Source organism: Gasterosteus aculeatus, chromosome 7 (genome assembly GCF_964276395.1).
Source record: "Gasterosteus aculeatus chromosome 7, fGasAcu3.hap1.1, whole genome shotgun sequence".
Lineage (NCBI taxonomy): Eukaryota > Metazoa > Chordata > Actinopteri > Perciformes > Gasterosteidae > Gasterosteus > Gasterosteus aculeatus.
In genome coordinates this window covers 10,216,296-10,234,173 of record NC_135694.1, presented here as the reverse complement: position 1 = coordinate 10,234,173, position 17,878 = coordinate 10,216,296, and the positions used below count along the sequence as shown (strand labels likewise).

General features: G+C 40.4%; 3 protein-coding genes across 7 annotated transcripts; 1 reads left to right on the top strand and 2 right to left on the bottom strand.

Annotated features, from left to right (window-relative positions):
* Positions 1–1,690: 1,690 nt before the first annotated feature.
* LOC120822219 (prostaglandin D2 receptor 2-like) lies at positions 1,691–17,585 on the top strand. 3 transcript variants are annotated; one of them, XR_013468444.1, is made up of 3 exons: positions 1,691–1,831; positions 13,901–13,977; positions 14,195–14,257. XR_013468444.1 is itself a non-coding variant. In XM_040181707.2 (2 exons), exon 2 carries the CDS (start codon positions 15,445–15,447, stop codon positions 16,576–16,578), a length of 1,134 nt encoding a protein of 377 aa, XP_040037641.1. In that variant the 5' UTR covers positions 13,901–13,977; positions 15,382–15,444; the 3' UTR covers positions 16,579–17,585. The 3 variants fall into 3 exon arrangements, 2 of the variants coding, with proteins under 2 accessions (XP_040037641.1, XP_077963359.1); XM_040181707.2 differs by lacking the exons at positions 1,691–1,831; positions 14,195–14,257 and adding an exon at positions 15,382–17,585; XM_078107233.1 differs by lacking the exons at positions 1,691–1,831; positions 13,901–13,977 and adding an exon at positions 15,382–17,585 and having other exon boundaries at positions 14,192–14,265.
* LOC120822221 (immunoglobulin kappa light chain-like) lies at positions 2,148–3,843 on the bottom strand. Its single transcript, XM_040181709.2, has 5 exons — positions 3,686–3,843; positions 2,882–3,571; positions 2,615–2,746; positions 2,492–2,535; positions 2,148–2,395 (listed from the first exon to the last, which is right to left on the bottom strand). Exons 1-5 carry the CDS (start codon positions 3,723–3,725, stop codon positions 2,273–2,275), a joined length of 1,029 nt encoding a protein of 342 aa, XP_040037643.2. The 5' UTR covers positions 3,726–3,843; the 3' UTR covers positions 2,148–2,272.
* LOC120822217 (uncharacterized) lies at positions 8,579–11,981 on the bottom strand. Of its 3 annotated transcripts, none has more exons than XM_078107235.1 (6): positions 11,831–11,981; positions 11,403–11,726; positions 10,992–11,318; positions 10,787–10,918; positions 10,562–10,608; positions 8,579–10,449 (listed from the first exon to the last, which is right to left on the bottom strand). In XM_078107235.1, the coding sequence occupies exons 1-6, from the start codon at positions 11,871–11,873 to the stop codon at positions 10,339–10,341; spliced, it is 984 nt and encodes a 327-aa protein (XP_077963361.1). In that variant the 5' UTR covers positions 11,874–11,981; the 3' UTR covers positions 8,579–10,338. The 3 variants fall into 3 exon arrangements, with proteins under 3 accessions (XP_077963361.1, XP_040037636.2, XP_077963360.1); XM_078107234.1 differs by having other exon boundaries at positions 8,774–8,908; positions 10,320–10,449; positions 10,992–11,726; XM_040181702.2 differs by having other exon boundaries at positions 8,580–10,449; positions 10,992–11,726.
* Positions 17,586–17,878: the final 293 nt, after the last annotated feature.

The following is a 17,878-nucleotide window of genomic DNA, read 5'->3' as shown; positions in this document are numbered from 1 at the left end:
TGGTGTAATGGAGGTTGTCAGCCTCTTGGGAATCCTGGTCAAAAAATGCATTTAAAATGTGTAATCACAATATCAATCAATACACATCACTCAGCAAAATTGTTCATGGAGTCTGGCAAAGAAAACATTGATTGATAAGAGTAATAATTATCAGCACAAGTGAATCGTTAAAGATCCAAACTATAACCAATTCATTCAGTAACACAAGCCCGATATAAAAGCGTTAAGTGCCCATTAATCATTTGTCAATCTCAATAGATGATTTTTGTGTTAACTGTCTCCCAAAAAGTATGAAGTTGCGCTCAAGATTGGTTTCTAATTGGGCTGGTAACAATAACTTGATGTTCACTGGAACACAAAATCCGAAATGGCCACTGTGATGACCACTGCTTTGATGATACATCAGTAAAAGAAATGCCTTCTTGTTAGCGCAGCTGTAAGTTAAATAAAATAGTTCGGGCATTGAAGTTGTCCAATGTCGCCGCTGTGCAAGAGAACACAGCACACTTCCTGTTTGAAACCACAGTGACGAAGAAGCAGAGGGTTGTAGAGAGGTACGAAACCAAATGTATTGAGGGATCGTTTTGAGCTACCGACCACATTGAGGCTAAAAAAAAATGTTCACATCATTGGGTGTCTGATTGTGCAATCAACACATTTACTGTCAGCCACCTCTGAACATTAACATGGGCATTAAAACACAGGGTTGATACTCACAGATCACTTTGTGAATTTTATAAATTACATTTTGTCTTGTTGTTGTGCTGTGGGAGCGACGGCTGTGTAGTTTCCAAACACATTTACAGAACTTTAAGGAGTCATACATGCTCGATGAAGTGTCCCACTGACTGAGTTGGAATTGCCGAGGGTTTGGTGTGCTTTTGATTCATTACATAATCACAAAAAAATAATCAAGTTACGCCTGTATTCTGAAGGGGGAAACATTATACACTATGGTATTAATGCCTTGAGCAGTTGGTACTTATTTATTTTCCAGGCGTGCTCACACTCTTTGTTTGCTATGAAAGCTACAGTGGAAAATATGACAACTGAATCTCCTCAGAAGACCTGACGATTGTAAAGGAGCATGTTTAATTGTTGCTTTGCAACGTCGATCTTTACATTATTGAGAGGTGATCTGTGACAAAATTGCCACCTCTAGTAAAACTATGGGAATATGCAGCTCTGCAGACTTCAATCCTGAAATCACACATACACTCTCATATCTTTGTCTTGTTTCTTCTTAAAGCAGCATAAATTAGGTTGTCAAAGTTTTGGAATACAACTTCACATGTCATGACTTACTCATATTCTTCCGGCATTATTCACAATAAAATGTTATGTTTCGACTGTCTCAGTGAGGTATGCTGTTTTTTTCGTAATTAAGAGTTGGTTGTGAGCCTCTTGGGTCAAGCAAAACACTGGCCTCTGATATCCTAATTTCTAATCTTTTTTTCACATTTCTTATAGATGACATTTCAAGAAAGACTAGGAGAGAAGAAAATGATTGTTATGATTGTTTCCGTTAATTGTTGTTGCATAAAAATTAGGTTCTTTATTCTTATTATACCAACAGATTAACGTTATGTTCCCTGTGACCCGGTGTACTACATCAAACAGCAGAGCTTCATTTTGGACTTCAGAATAAGTGGTGAAAATTGCAAAATGATGAGTTTCCTTGAAAAGAAAAAAAAAAGTGTTTTAGGGAACTGAAAATGCGAAACTTCTAAAGTTATTACTGACTAGACATCACGCTGACTCAATTGAAAGCTTCACTGAGACCAGCCTTTGAATGAGCTATGACACAAGTCTGGACTGTTGGGAGTTGTAGGTATGTAAATTTCTTGTTTTTCTTATGCATGTTTCACAAAGTTCAGTGAGATGTGAGGTTCTGTCTTCCTGTGTTCATGCTTTGCTCGGACTTGTATTTCCACCCATGGAAACTTATAGTGTAGTTCTCAGCACCTCAACCACAGGGCCGAATGTTGAACGGTGACAGACGGCTAAAGATTGAAACGTGCAACATGTGTATCTGGCTACAGAAGATATTAATAGGCCATAGGGGATTTTCATGAGCATGCTCTATCTATCTTTATCCTCTATTAACCCTTTTGTACGGGGGAAGAACTATTTGACCGTGCCACAGATTGCATTAAAAAAAGTTTTATTTTCTTTCAACAGCATTTCAAATTGTACATTTAATCACGTGAATGTTGCTGTCTTGCAAATGATTGACAGGAGAGAAATGGTTAGCTGTGAAGGCAAAATCCAGTCAGCGCTTTCTACTTTTCACTCCAGAGTAAACACAAGTGCTCTCCACGTGTTCCTTCTCAGGGGGTCGTTGACTTTTTCTGTTCAGACTCAGCGCAGCATAATAGACGTCTGCATCTTGGTTCTGGTAACGACAAAATAACAAATCATGTGAGGCATGAAAAAGCAGTTATTCAAATATTTGGGGTATGAATCTATTTTATAATACAATTTCACCTACCACGATGTCAGAAGCTGCAGAACGTGCTGGATGAGTAAGAACTCCTAAAAACATTTTTAAAAACCCATCATTAAACCTGAATACAGAAAAAAAGTTGAAATTGTTTGCTTCAGAAAGTCTTACCTTTGCAGAAAGAGCAAGAATTCTTGGTCAACTTGTACAAAACAAAAGCCAATGCGAGCAGCAAAACAATTAAAACTGCCAATGCTGCACCCAGGCAACACACCAGGAGAAGAGAGACTCTGGTGGAACCTCCTAACATGCCGTAACAAGAAAACATATCCTTTTTAAGTATTTGTATAGATGGATAATTCAATAATTATGGTTAATTTCTTGGCATTTTGAAACATCCGCAGATGGTACAAACAATCGCCCGATTTCCTCACCTACCTTCAATCTCCACTCTCGTTCCATTGCCAAACACGATCTCACCACAGGAGTCCAGAGCACAGTAGTACATCCCTGCATGGGGAGAACTCAAAGACAAGGTGAGGTTTAAAGTGCATTCTCTGTCTGGTCGTTGGGGAGAAAATCCACACTTGACTGGATTTTTATCCATGATTTTTAGCTCAAGTGCACGATGTCTGAACCAGTAGAGAGTCTTCTCCCCCGCACATTCTCCAGCATGCACCGTACAGCTCAAATTCACAGAGTCTCCCGATCTAAGCTGCTTCAACGGCGGCTGACCGAGGACGGAGCGGATGTTGGATGGTGATGCTCGGACATGTAGGAAAACCCCCTCTCCCAATTCAATTATGTTGAACTGTAAAATCCCACAGTAATATGTCGCTGAATCCAAGTGGTCAAGTTCTTGGATTATGAGGTGGTTGGTGCCATCTCTACCTCCTGTTGAGACTTGAAACCTCTCTTTGAACGGAGAAAAAATGGACACCTCTTCTTTTTTCAGCCAGCTTGATATAAGGACAGGTTTGCTGCCAATTTTTTGCTGATACCAAGAGAGGAAAGTTACAGCATCATTCTGAGAAATGCACTTTAAAGTCACATTCTGCCCAACGTTAGCTTTTATAACCCCAGTGTCCTGGTTGATGCTGGAGGTCTTATTTACAGCAGGCACCTGACCTGTTAGGACACATGAATAAGATATACATTATCGCTGCGTTTAAAACCTAATCTTTCGCATTTCAAGTCATATTTTCTTAACAGAAAAAGTGAAAAAGGGTTTCAAATACTCACAGATTTGACTAAGCACAAGAAAAATGAAAATTGCCATCATCACTGTAGCTCTGCAGTTTGTAGCCTGTGTGTTGACGGACAGAGCCAACCCTTATAGAAGACGAAGGCTGTTTGTGATTGGCTAAGATTATACCTTTGGTGTACAGTCCTGCTATTTCTCTTTTTGCCAAAAAATTTGTCTGTTCGGATGACCACAGGTGTAATTTAGGTTGATTAGGGTCTCTTTGGACCTATTATTTGGTTAGTGGATAGAATTTGTGACAAAATGTTGGTTTGGCGTGAAACGCGTTGTTTTTTGGAGCATTGAGTATGTCAGTGTTGGTTTTCTTTTTTTCAATTTGATTTATGTTTTATTAGATAGCATTACATGTGTATGGGTGTATTAAGTGTGTTCAAAAGGAGTGTGTGAGAGAGTTGTTGAAAGAAAATTAGAAATCTTGCTCACATTTAATTTAACTGTACAGGAACATTTTGAAAACTTATAGCTCCCTTTATGCCAGTGATGTGGACCAATGCTTCTATAATGCACACATTGTATGTCCACAGTTTAGAGGAAGATACATATGTAAACTGACCACAGTGTTGCACAGAATTGTTTCTGTCCTTTGTGCTCTTCATGATCTGATTTAGTGTTGAATGACTATTTTTAACTTCAAAAGGTGTTCTATGCTAGAGTAAGCCGTCAATGCAAACATAGTTGAGAACAAAAGGAAGAGTGAGCATCTCAAAGCTTTCATTGAGTGTGGCCTGCGAAGCAGAGCCATACTCCTTGTTATCTCTCTGGCTTATTATAAATCGCCTTATTCTCTTCCGTACAAAGGTTTGGCAGGCTTCTCCTCCCGCACCTTTGCTCGGAATTGTCTCAAAAAGTGTCGGGACCCATCGGGAATTGTGTGCTATGACCTCGCTAAGAGAAATTACTGTGTTTTTTGTGTTTTTTACTGTGTTTTTTGAAATTAATGCGTTTTTTGGTTTTCCCAAAAAACGCAAAATGCCAAGCCCAAAGGCTCCATTTTAGTTTATAGTTGTGCGTTTTCAGAGAAACGCAGGAACACGCACACGCAAGAGTCCCTTGCGTGCTCCTTGCGTGCCTTTTTTACCCTTTCTTGCGTGCGTCGACCCATTTTTCTAGACTAGCGTCATAAGCTGCTAACTACATCCTTTCCGTCTCACATTTCCGGTTTCATAGCATAGTACCGCCATTATTAAAACAAAGATTTTTGAAGAGCGAATGAATCAGATTGAAGAGCTTTTGTCGGAAGAAATATGGAAATATGACCACTTATACAACCTGTCATTGGCGGACTATAAGGACGGCGTAGATGGCCTCCAATTCATGGAGACGTTGGAGGAGGAGTCAAGCGTTGCAGTTAAGAAAGAACCCAACAGGGTGTGGTGTGCGGGGACCGTAGACATATATATTTAAAGGCTAGATGTGTTATGGCGTATAGAACGTCCGCACATAGTGGCCATCTTGGTACAGTACGCTCGCTCATCCATAACGCTGTGTTGTTGGTACATACATTAAATAATAATAACGTAATTTTCTTTTAGCTAGGTAGTTTTGCTTGTTTAAAAAGTACATGTATCACTACGAACACATGGTTATGGGTGAGCAAGCTCACTTTTCCAAGATGGCCGCCATGTGCGGACGTTCAACTCCGTTAGATGGCAACGTGGACGGGATATCTAGCCTTTATATATATATAGGCCTATATATATCCATGGGGGCGACGATACGGCGGCGGGGGGGGGGGTGCGGACGTTAGGTGGAGCAGACATTACACTGGTGGGCGCTAGCATGACGCCAACATGGCGTTAGCTAGCATTGCACTCATAATAACAGGACTTAACTGCTGACAAGTGGCTAAAACAGTCATGTCTTTGGCTTGCTAGCTAGCCTTTGTGGCTAGCCTTTACTTGCCTGCTTGGCCGACTCATGCACAGGCACCTACGGGCAGTCTAGGCCCCACTCTTAAAATGTTCTAGTTATATTCTATTACATCATTTGTAAATATACAAATAGCACATCCTGTATTGATACGCTTCACACCATTCTATGCTTCTGCCACATGTAAATATACCATAACTATCCAAATGGTAAAATCAATAAATTAGAATTATTATATTTTTTGTGTAAGTAATATAAAATAAAAATTCAACAGCTGGTTAACATCCTCTTTGTCGCTCTCTGGCAGCTCATTCCTCACTCAAGAAAAGAGTGGAACTATATGGCACTGCCTTTTTATTCCATGTGGTTTTGACAAATTACTCTCAAAACTCAAAGCAACAAGTACAGAAAAGTCCTAGACCTAGAGCAATAGCACTAGCATGGGTGCCTTGAGTCGTAGATATAAAGAGATAACATCGCTACTCTATATTCAGTTTTGCTTGCCATTGAGGTTGATGTGATGAATAGAATGTGTTGCAGCTGCTTGTATCTCGTGTCAATATGTTGCAGTCGTTGCAGTATGATGCAATTGAAATTCTCAGAAAAGGCATAAAATATATTCCATCACAGTGAAAACAAAGGTACTCGAGCAGTGGACTTTACCAAGCAGAGGCCAACCACTGCATCTGACTGGAACAAGTGGTGATGCTTGTGGTCTGTACATGCAATAACAACACTTTACGGTTGTTGAAACAGTAGCGATGAGTCACTACTGACCAAAACACTATTTATCTTTAATCCAAAGCGACTTCCTGTAATGCAAAGTGACTGTATAAGAACGCCCAAAGATCCTTCTTTTCTTAAGAATGTGAGTGTGACATGTGACTTGTGTCAAAAAAGCAGAAGAGGAAGCAGCCCTGCACCTTGTATTTCGAGCATTTGGCCACTTGTCAGGGTCTTTTATCTTAAATGTTGCGTGTCTTTTTAAACCTGCTCTGTCTCATTTGTCAAATGACAGTAGGATTGAATGAGTCAATCTAGAACATTTGGAGGTAAAAATACTCTCATAAAGAATTTACAGACTTCGCCAACTTTGTTATTGCTAGACTATCCCACATTCGAAACACTCACACTTCAAACTCTAGTACCACAGAGTGTACGGTCCACTTTTAATAAAGTAAGATTTTTCAAGTGTCCATTTAGGAGTTAGATGGAGTGATTACTACATTACTCTCTTCACAAACAAAAGAGCATCTTGACTGGGTTTTGCACCCTGTAGACCCTGTTGCGCTGTGTTAACAGGATACTGTACATTTCATGCAAGATCTATTTGTTTCTCATAGGTGTTGAAAATAGGTCAGAGCACCGCCTTGGGCAGCAGACACACGTTTTGTTTTCCACTGAGTTTTTGGCATTTCGAAGTAAAACAGGTCAGTTAGAGACTGATGGAAAGTACTCTGCACTAATCTCTTTTAGTGGCATTTTACTATTTACAACATCAACATGTCTTTCTACTCTTACCCAAAGATTAACAGAAACATTAAGGCAACTCACAGAAAGGAGAAGGTAAAGATTGCAATGACTTCCTCCTCTTCCCTTGCAGCTAAGTTCTGTATCGATGCCTTAATCATTTTTGTTTGTGTATTTAAAGTGTTATTTTATATATTCTATTTGTGGCTTGGCTTCTCGCCTGTGAATTCACCTGTTATCACAGTTTCATTTCTCTGCGCACGAGATGGAGAATTGAAAAAGCGGAGGCGTTATTGTTAAGCGACTGGGACAAACAAGCAGCATCACAAGAAAGACCACAGAGACATCCTTTAAGAAGGGGACGTAAGGGTGGAGGGGAAGGTGACAAAACCGCTGGAGTGGAACTTAATGTTAGCCAGCATGACCGCTGGTTTAGTTTTCTTTCTTTTTTTCTCAACGTTTTTTTAATACTTGACTGCAGGACCTGTAAAAACCTCACTGGCTTTATGAGAGTTTGTGAAGATAGAGTAATAAAGATACTGTTGGACCAAACACAAACGCTTTATTTTGTAGTATCAACTTGATTGGATACAAAGAGAGACTTGATCTTGACTTGAAATGATAATATGTAGTTAGGATGATTAAAATCTGACCTACCTATTGACTGTTATGGAATTATATCATTTTAAAATGAAGGTTAATGTTTACAATAAAATGTCAAACCATAAATAGTAAAATTTTTGATTATTTTTAAATGAGATTGTATGTTGTCGTCGTGCTGAAGATGCTCAGGTTCTTTAAAAAAACAAACGGGTCGGAGGTGAGATATTAACCTTCATTGAGTCGACCACAACAACCCCTTCGAACACATCTCTGTGTGGGTGGAACTAACAGGACATAAAGTGTCTTGAGATTTTCTCATACACTGTCTCTCGGGTGGGTTTACTCTAAATAATGTATCTTTCCATTCTCACCTTGTGGTCCCGGCGAAGTGTCATTGTCGTGTAATGAGTTTAGGTAAGACAGAATAAGCAACCTGATGCAGCACTAATGTGAGTGTAGGTTGACTGCTGCTCTCTACTGACTGACAGCTTATCTACAACCAACTGACTGCGTAGAAGCAAGGCCTGATGCTCAATTACATGGAGCACTCAGTTTAGTCATTATCAAGAGAGCCACTAGGATAATCCACTTGGATAATGCCCTGTCAAACTATAATGTCCTCTAAACGAAGAAATAATACAAAACATACAAAACTATAATTAATGATAATAATCATTACGAGTCATATAGAATCTAGTGTTTTCGTTTGTTCAAGTCAGCCCACACTACGAATCTCTTTCTTTCACCCATTTATCTCTTGTGAGTTCACTGGTTTTATTCAAGTTCAATACCGAATAGTAGAAATACAATTTACCAAGATCCGAGAGGGTCAGCTTAAGACAGCCCACCTTTTCCATACACACAATGATCAAAAACATACATTGACAGTAAACACCTGCAGGGTAAATGAGGACAGAGGACGTTTTAGTAGTGGGAATGAATGCATGCATTTAATGAATAGATACAGTATTTTCACACTGGTGAATGCTGAATGCTGCTTAGCAGTTGGAGGTCATCGCAAAGCAAACATTATTGATTTAGAGTCGAAGATGTAGAAATAAGGTTGTATATTGCTATTAGGGTGGCCACCCGTCCCCTAATATACGGAATCGTTTTGAATCAATACAGGACGGGGTTTGACTCTTATTTTCCGAGTTGTCGTCAATGCAACATCTCATGCATATAATCCCACCCGAATTCTGTGAAGACTCGTCCTACTCAACCGCTCGCTGCCACCGTTGGTTTGATTGGCCGTGAACCTGAAACAAACCAATCAGAGTCAGAGGAGGGCGGGTCTCCAGATACCCGCTCGTGTCCAGCTCTGAAGCGAAGGCGGATGCAAAAGTACCGACGAGAGTGGGAGGAATCACGCCCCCCACCCGCCGGCCGTAGCGTCCCTATTTTTCTGTACCAAGGTGGCAACCCGCTATTTTTGTTAAACAAATACATTTTTACTTCACCATGGTTAAGCTTTGAAAAACGTTTTAAAAAGAAGTTGTTCAGAAAATAAAAAGCTGATCTTGCAGGTGCTTGATTTTAAATTCAGACTATATGTATGATGAAGAGTTAGCTTTAGGGGTGTAACGATCGATTGAAATGGTACATAATCGATTGGATCAATACTTGGAAACTGCACATTGGATTTAAGCACACAAACGGTATGGATGTGTGTTTCTTAGTTTTTTTTAGCACTTTAGACACGTTAAATGTTACTCGATTCAGTCTGCCTGTCTGACGTCATCAGTACGCAGCGGCAGGAGACGGAGCGTGGAGGAGACGACTGCGAGCGAGACATTTACAAACCAACTTATCGATCCAGCGCGTGGAAACGTTTTGGCTTTTGCAAACACGGAGGTGTTCTAAATAAGTCGGTCGTTGTTTGTAGAGTATGTAGAAGCCAAATAAAAAAACACGGAAACACGACGAATCTTTTCGGCCACCACTGAATCAAATCCTTCTAAATTAACCCAGATCGTCCATGAATCGAATCGGCAACCATGAATCGCAATTCGAATCAAATCGTAGTTAAAATGAATCGGTACACTCCTAGTTAGCTTGGAGCTAACGATGCAACAACAACAGAGCGGACAGTGTGGACCCGATGAGGAACTGGCAGCTAGCTAGTGAAGCATGCTCAGCTGGGCCGGCTTGATTTACAAAAAACACTATATTTTAGCAACTCGTTATTGTGACCATTTATAATACGGGTAGATGAAATCCAGCGTTCTGATTGGTCGAGAGTGAGTCACCATTATTGGGCGCTAATGCACAGCACCTGTTCACGTTGATCCGAGCGTTCCGCATCACTCAGCACTCAAAGTAGCGGGTTAGATTTTGCGCGACCCTTTTAGCTTTTAGCTCGGTGGCGATCGCCGAAAAAAAACACGGAAATCCCACAAATGATCGCTTTTGCAACCGGACAATTAAGGTGGACGTCATGAGCGATGTGAATGAATGAGATGCTGCGGGACCCGATGCTGTTTACGTGCACGCACGGGAACTATTATTTCTCTAGACTACTGAAATGAGATACGCAACGTTTGGTGGCTGCAACTATTTTGTGCTGAAAGGCAGCTATTTACTTTAATTATAATTCCGCTGATAACCGTCATATAAATACGTATTATACTTTCTAACACCATGAATTTAACATTTAGAACCTTCACTAACACGTGGTGTAGGAAAGGGGTCACTCGGGGTCTGACGCTGTAACCTCCTGTCTCCTCCTCTCTCTCCTGCTCTGGCCGGGCCTCTTCTCGAAGTCCAGTGTTGCGTACTGCAAAGCATCAGAGTCCTCATTCTGCATGAAATAATGAAGCTAAGTTATTTCTAATTAGTAACTGAAGCTAAATTTATTTAGAAATGAGATGTGCCAGTATACAACATATAAATACAGCTCATGGTGGTCTTACCTGACTGTTGGGGGTGTCTGCTGGGACGCTCAAGTGGGAGACCGTCTCTGTGGTCAAATAAATAGTGGGATTTTAGGACAAATTGATTCAAAACTAAAAACACTAGATGCGTAAGGAAATAAGGTTTAGAATTATGTGTGAATCCATCTTTACTTGTATCTGAATTTAAAATAACAGAGAAAAAGACAAACTTCCCCCCCCATAGTAAATATGAATTAGTGTTACCTTGTGAATGCAGATATTTCCTCCTTGACACTTTACAGAGGATGCCAATTAGGATGCCGTTCAAGACAACAGAGGCAAACAGAGCTGCAACCGAGCAATGCATCACAAAAGAAGAAATCTCCTCCTTTTTCCCTGAGAAAAACAAAAAGCAATGTAGACAAGCAAAAAGAAGACGTTTTTTTTTCTTCTTCTGAACGTTGCCCACCTCCGACCTCGAGTCTTGTTCCGTTGCCAAACAATATCTCCCCGCATAAAGCCACGGCGCAGTAGTATGTGCCAGCATCCGACTGGCTCACGCTTGTCTTGGAAAAGCTGTGCACGCAGCTCTGTGCGGGAGGCTCCGGGCTGTGTACGCACCGACTGCTGTGCATTACAGCTGAGAGGGAGTTTGTTGAATTCTCCTTTTTGAACCAGTACACGCTGAGTTCTGCGTCACTAGTTCCAGCGTGCACGGTGCAGTCCAGAGTCACAGAGGCCCCGGGCTTCACGGAGTAGAACGCCGGCTGCAGGAGGAAAGACCTGCGGCTGAAATCTGAGAAATACATGAGTACAGACAAATGGAAAATCAAATGGGGAAAAAAGAGTTTTATGTGTACAAAACTAAAAGACAAAATACCTTTCAGAACCAGTAGAGTGCCATCATCAAACTCAGTCATCATTATAGTGGCATGGCCGCAGTAGTACATAGCTGAATCTGAGTCCTGGACGTTAGAAATGTTCAGATGGTAGAACCCCGCTCCCGCGTAAACTGAAAAACGCTTGTTGTCCTTAAACTGGTTGTGGAAGCTGTTGCTGTCCGGTGAATGTTTGTAGAACGAGGATATTATCTGAGGTTGCTCCCCTGCAACCTGCTTGTACCAGCAGATATGTTTGGCCCCAGAGGCATAGAAACAGGGTACGGTCACACTCTGTCCGGGCGTAGCGTAGAGCAGAGCGCCACCTGAAACACAGAAAACACAGAAATCATTAACCAGTGGACGCAATATCTCAATTTAGACATTCTAAAAGGTCTACCACAATTAAAATATTGTTAAAATGACATACTAGCTCCAAAGACAGGAACCAAGAGAAAGTAAAACTCAAACATCTTGGGTGAACAGACAACCAGTGCAATGGCGTGTCAAGTAAAGGGGTCGAGGACGACAGCAAAGCCGCAGTGGAAACGCGTGTGTGTGACCCGGGTGGCGTGCGTGCCAGTGCTCCTACTAAAGGAAGTGAGAAATTGTGTTTTCCGTCAGCTTTTTTTAATTAGTCCATTGACCCTTGCTAACCTCCGACCTTTCTAAAACACCCTCTGTAGTTTATTTGTTTGACATTCGTCGCACTTGTTTTTTCACCAGGCTTCAACGCACAAACAGTCTGCCCACTCACACACGCAAAATCAATTAAATGTTTCCCTGTTTTTGAACGTTACGGTTATTTGTAGAGGACAGTAGACAGACATGTCCCGGATTACCAGACAGTTCATACTGTGTGTGCCTAAAGTATCCTGTGCTTTTAAAACCTTTCAAATCAGTTATTTGACAAAACGACTTGCAGTGATGATCTACTAAAGACAGACGGCTGGAGAAGGTTTTGTAAATCCCACTAAATCTCATTTTACTTTACTTTGAGGTCCTTTTCACTACATTTGAACAGATGATGACATTATCTGACTTCTTGCATTTCAGTGACTTGTTCAGCAAAGTTCTATCCAAAGACCCCTAACTAATATGTACTGCATGCATGTTATCTTAGGTAATTGTCTTCGACAAAGAGGTGTGTTTTATTGACAGTAACAAGTAACAACGATCGCAGGTCTAATCTTATACAGCAGGCTGCTGAACCTTCCAGGATATATTCTGACTTAGATGGTGTATTGATAACTTTGTATTTGTTATATGTTTGCTATAGAAGGTAGAGTGAATTTTACATCATTTGTTGCTCTATCTTTTCTAAAACAGTGAGGTGGTTTTGACATGTGACTGAATTGCGAGAAAATGCTTGTAAATACCAACAGTAAAATAGTCTCACAAGCATAAACACACCAAATGCAACAAGCAGTGAGGCCTAAAAGCAGAGGTAGCCGCTTGACATTTTAGTCATTGCTAAATCACCATTTTTTGTCCATTAAAAATAACTAAATTTGTATTATGTCAGCAAAGATTAGGAAAGAGGAATTGGTGTGCTAGTAAATCACAGCAGATCTAGTGCATCTTTGATGGCTTCTCACCAGAGAGAACTGCTATATAAAGTTTGAGAAGACTAAATATGTCAGCACCACATTGAGCCAGCAGGTGTCAGTGTAGCCCAGAACACATTAGAACACAACACAGAGGGTGATATTTGCTGAGTGCTGACACACCACAGCATTTACCGCCTCATAGTGGATAAAGGAGAACAACGTGGACTCATATATCTAAATGTCAATTGTTAGTTTGGGTTACGGCACTCAATATATCCCATAACAGGGAGCTCTCATGACACAAAGTGTCTTCAGTTTGGTCCACTTCACATACCCACAAACCAGTGGTCGAGTTGGTATGAGGCGCCTTTAGGGGAAACCATATCCTGTGATGTGGCAGTACAGTTCCTCTTTTCAAACTCAACTAGAACTGATCAGTGATGATTGTGAAATAATGGTGACTGCAAAGTTGTTTTGAAAGGCCAATTGAATGACACTGTGGTAGAAAGAGTCAAGCAGTTTAACAGGTTATATCCACAATCCAGGGTGGACGGTACAGTGGATTGTTTGAATCAGATCAGTTATAAGAAAGATTTTCCAACCAATTCACCAACCATTTTGTTCATTCGCACACAGATGCTGCTGAGATAAAGTAATGCAGAGCTCACAAGAGAGAACACTTTATTCCTCAAAATCTAGCTGTTGGATAGTCTTTCATTTATAATGAATTCTGGATGGGAGTAAGTAGTGTTAATTTAAGCTATTATTTTGGTGCGGCAGCGAAGGAAGTGATACAGAAGAAAATGCCTGTGGGCTTAATATTACTTAATAAAAAAGTAAAAGTAAATGAAATACTCATTAGTCTCATTAGCTTGGTGTCTGAGTGAGCTTTACAGTGTTTTTTTTTTAAAGTTCTTAACTTCCTATTTCTGTGCTGTACTCGTACGCAGGCAAAGGCTGGGCGCCGTGTGATACAGACACACAACATCACAGCGATTCATCAGACCCTGACACGCACAGTGAAAAGGTGAGGGATTTTTTGTTCCTCAGGAGAAGGTGTGTGTGCTTAGCACGAGGGGTGGAGAGCATAGAACAGTAATAAGAATCTGGCCCAATTTGGGGTTTTATTTTTAGTCCTTTCAAGTTAAGTTTGCCTTAAAAATGGGTGCAATGCATTTGATTGTTAAGATATAACACCAGACGCACACCAAAGTTAACTTTCTTGTTTGTCCTTGCTTTTGCAGACCTTGCCACAGAGTAGTAACCACAAATTACCCGGCTAAACCTCAGCTTCCTTCAGGACTGAAAACAAGTGGTACGTTTTGATAATTACACGTTTTCTTTCAAATGCGACGTCTAAGGTTTAAGTGTGCATTTTGTTTCATAGTAAATTATAAGGTGAGCCTTTTGGGTTGATTTTTACACGTTAAACCTATTAACAAGCAGAAATATTTGACATGCTTTATTACATGATCAGATACAGTTACCAGATTACACTGAAAATAACTATACAGGGGATGTGGGAAATGTAAACAATGAGAATGCAAAGATGTCTGCAAAGCGGAAAGTATATTATCTATCAGCTTCTGAACTGCAATGAAAAATGTGTCTATTTAACTCAAGGTTTACACATAGCAAATCAATTTCAGTTACAATAAAACACAATCGTCCCAAAGTCGGCAAAGATACACAGTTCTGGGTCATTTAAGTTATGATAGATACATTTAATAAAGTAAGGGTAATATCAATGTGGCGCTCTTTTTTTTTAACATCAACCCAGTTTGAAAAATACTAATGATATACAATAAAAATGAGTACAAAAGGTGAAGTAGCTTGGGTCGGATCCTGCATTTTATTCGGTATGATTTACTGTTCTTGAGAGATTTTTTTGGCATCTTGGTGTTTTTTTGGGGGCATATTATAAACGACTTAACTTGTTGCCATCTTGCCTCAAGAAAATGGAAGAGAAGGACAATTAGTTTGTTTGCTTTGAATTGGTAATTAATCACTTATAAATGCCCCAACAAGAACCATTAAAAAGATTATATTTGTATTTGCCAGGTTTTAAAAGGAATGGTTTAATTATCTTCATTTACAGCATAAGAAAAGTTTTGCACTATTCGTTTTGAGTATTTTTGGAAAGAGTAAAAGGAAACACAGGTAGATTATTTACGTGCATAAAGCCTGAGGAGCAGAAAAATAAAAAAAGCACAGAAGAAGAAGTGAAAACAAACGTTTTCTAGACTAAAACTCAGCTTCTGCATATCATGAAGGTAACCACAAATTTAGAATTAGGACACTGTGTTTTATGATTTAACCCTCTTTGCATGAATTAAGGCTATTTTTTGTAACATAATTATTTAATTATCTCAACAGAGAAACAAAGAAAACTAAATATGACATTCATAGTACACGTTTTTATCTGTTTTAGATCACATCAGCGTGAAGCAAATAACCAAGTCAAAGTTCAACATCACGACGCGTGCCTTTAAAGATGATGGTCTGTCCTGTCAGCCCAACTCCAAATATCAGCATTCATCCACCATTAAACCAAGCAGGAAATATGAGCTCTTTGAGCATATTCACCATCACCCTCCACGGCTTGTTCTCCTCCATCGGCATCCTAGAAAACCTCCTCATCGTGGGGGTAGTGGGCTTCCATGTCCGCCGCTCTGTCATTAGCATCTGGATCCTGAACCTCGCAGCCTCAGACCTGTTGGCCACTGCCTCCCTGCCCTTCTTCACCCTCTACATGGCCCGCGGAAATACCTGGACCTTGGGCTCAACCTTCTGCCGCATCCATTCCTCCATCTTCTTTCTCAACATGTTTGTCAGTGGCTTCCTGCTAGCGGCCATTTCTATGGACCGCTGCCTGGTGGTGCTAAGACCCGTCTGGGCCCAGAACTACAGGAATGTCCAACTAGTGGGGAGGATATGTGGGGTGATCTGGGCCTTGGCCGTGGTCTTCACCATCCCCTTCTACATATTCCGTGACACCATTCATCTATCTAACGGCAAGATCCTCTGTTACTACAATTATGCTCGACTCCTCCCTGCTGAACCATTTGACCTGAAATCTTTATGCAAACAGCGCAAAGAGGTCTTAGCCTTCTTGAAACTCTTTCTGTCCTTCCTAATCCCTCTAGTGATTATCATTGTCAGCTATGCCGCCGTCAACACCGGCTTGGCACGCAGAGGAAATCGGCGCCCATTCCGTTTCGTTCGGCTTGTAGTGGCCGTGGTGGTGAGTTTTGTTCTCTGCTGGGCTCCATACCACTTATTAATGATCATAGAGGTGACAGCTCCCAAGGGGCATCATGCCGGAAAATTGGCAACCAAATTCCTCCCGATCGCAGCAACCATTGGCTTCCTAAACAGTGTCCTTAACCCCATTCTGTACGTGTTCAGCTGCCCTGACCTGTGCAAGAAGATCAGACATTCTCTGGGTGCAGTGATGGAGGGTGTCCTGGCTGAGGATTTGGCTGAGTTTGCCCGCCGCCGCAGCACCGCTCAAAACTCTCTCTCAACCACCGAGATGGTGTTGAAGCGCAAGAATACAATTACAACCTTTAGTCTGAAAGGAGAGGAGGAGAATACTGAAAGTCTTACTAACCCTGATGAGGATTGAACAAAAACTGACTGCAATAATGGCCAGGCTTTTGTTTGCTTCTTGGCCTATTATCAGTACATTCAAGTGTCCAACACTTGACTCCTGCAGCTTCCTGTAGGTCTATTTTAAAGAAGCCATAGTGACAAATGATTAATTACATTTGTGTTCATCCTCACAATGACGGGTCCACAGGGCTGCTCTGAAAAGTGTCTATTAAGGGTGATTAAAGTTATGCAGGTAGGGTTATGGTTAACTCTTACACCTTTAATTACATGTTATTGATGGAAAGATCCCCTCAACTAGGTTTTGTGGTAAATTAAATGTCTCAAAATTGCTTCAAATTGTTTTCTTTTTTAAGTGATATAACTTTAGTAATTTTGGTCATAATCCCACAAGCATTCAACAAGTTACTTGGCATTTCTTTGCAGTTTATACTCAAAGCCAACAAATGAATGGCAACTGCTATAAAGATTGTGTAGAATTCTGCAGGCTTTTTTGATTTTTACTTTTATGCTTGGTAGATGTGTACATCTAGGTAAATGGCCCATAAATGACTGCTTCTTCTTAGTTTCTTGCTTTTTTACATAAAGTCAATCCACTTTTTTTTGCCATTTCTGCTTTTGTTAGACAATTATACATTTGAATGATTGTAAGAATTTCAATTTTTGAAACGTCTAAATGTATGAATTTTGCAACATTTCTAAATATTAACAATTAAAATAAACACTCTGCTGTGTCATTTCCCTTCCATTTGCATCCTGTAGCTACTGTCAAGCTTGTGTTTCTTCAGAGATTCACACCTGTTCTATTTTCAGACTTTATAGTAAACACGTGACTGAACATTTGTACATGTTTCAATTGTAACATTACAGTAAAATAATATAGTTTCATTGTGAATTGATTGAAATGTTTCCATACAAAAAAGAGGAATACAATTTAGTAAAAAGAGGGATCTTCTTTTGGCTGTATAATCTGATGCTATGTCAGGTACGCATGAAATAAAAAGTTGTAAATCTTTCACCTTACTTTAATTTTTCGGTGTTGAGTTAATGTCAGGTGGATTGGTAACTCTAATTCGCCTGTAGGTGTGTGGACGTGAATGAGAATGTTTGTTTGTCTCTATGTTAACCCTGCAATTGGCTGGTGACCAATCAAGGGTGTACCCTGTCCCGAAGTAGACTGGGATTGATCCCCCCCCCCCCCGTTACTCTGTATGAAGGATAAGCGATTTGGAGATAGATGGATTCAATGTCAGTAAGAATTGCACTTTTGATATTTTGTGCCGCACATATTCTATTTTCATCATGAGTTGTCGCAC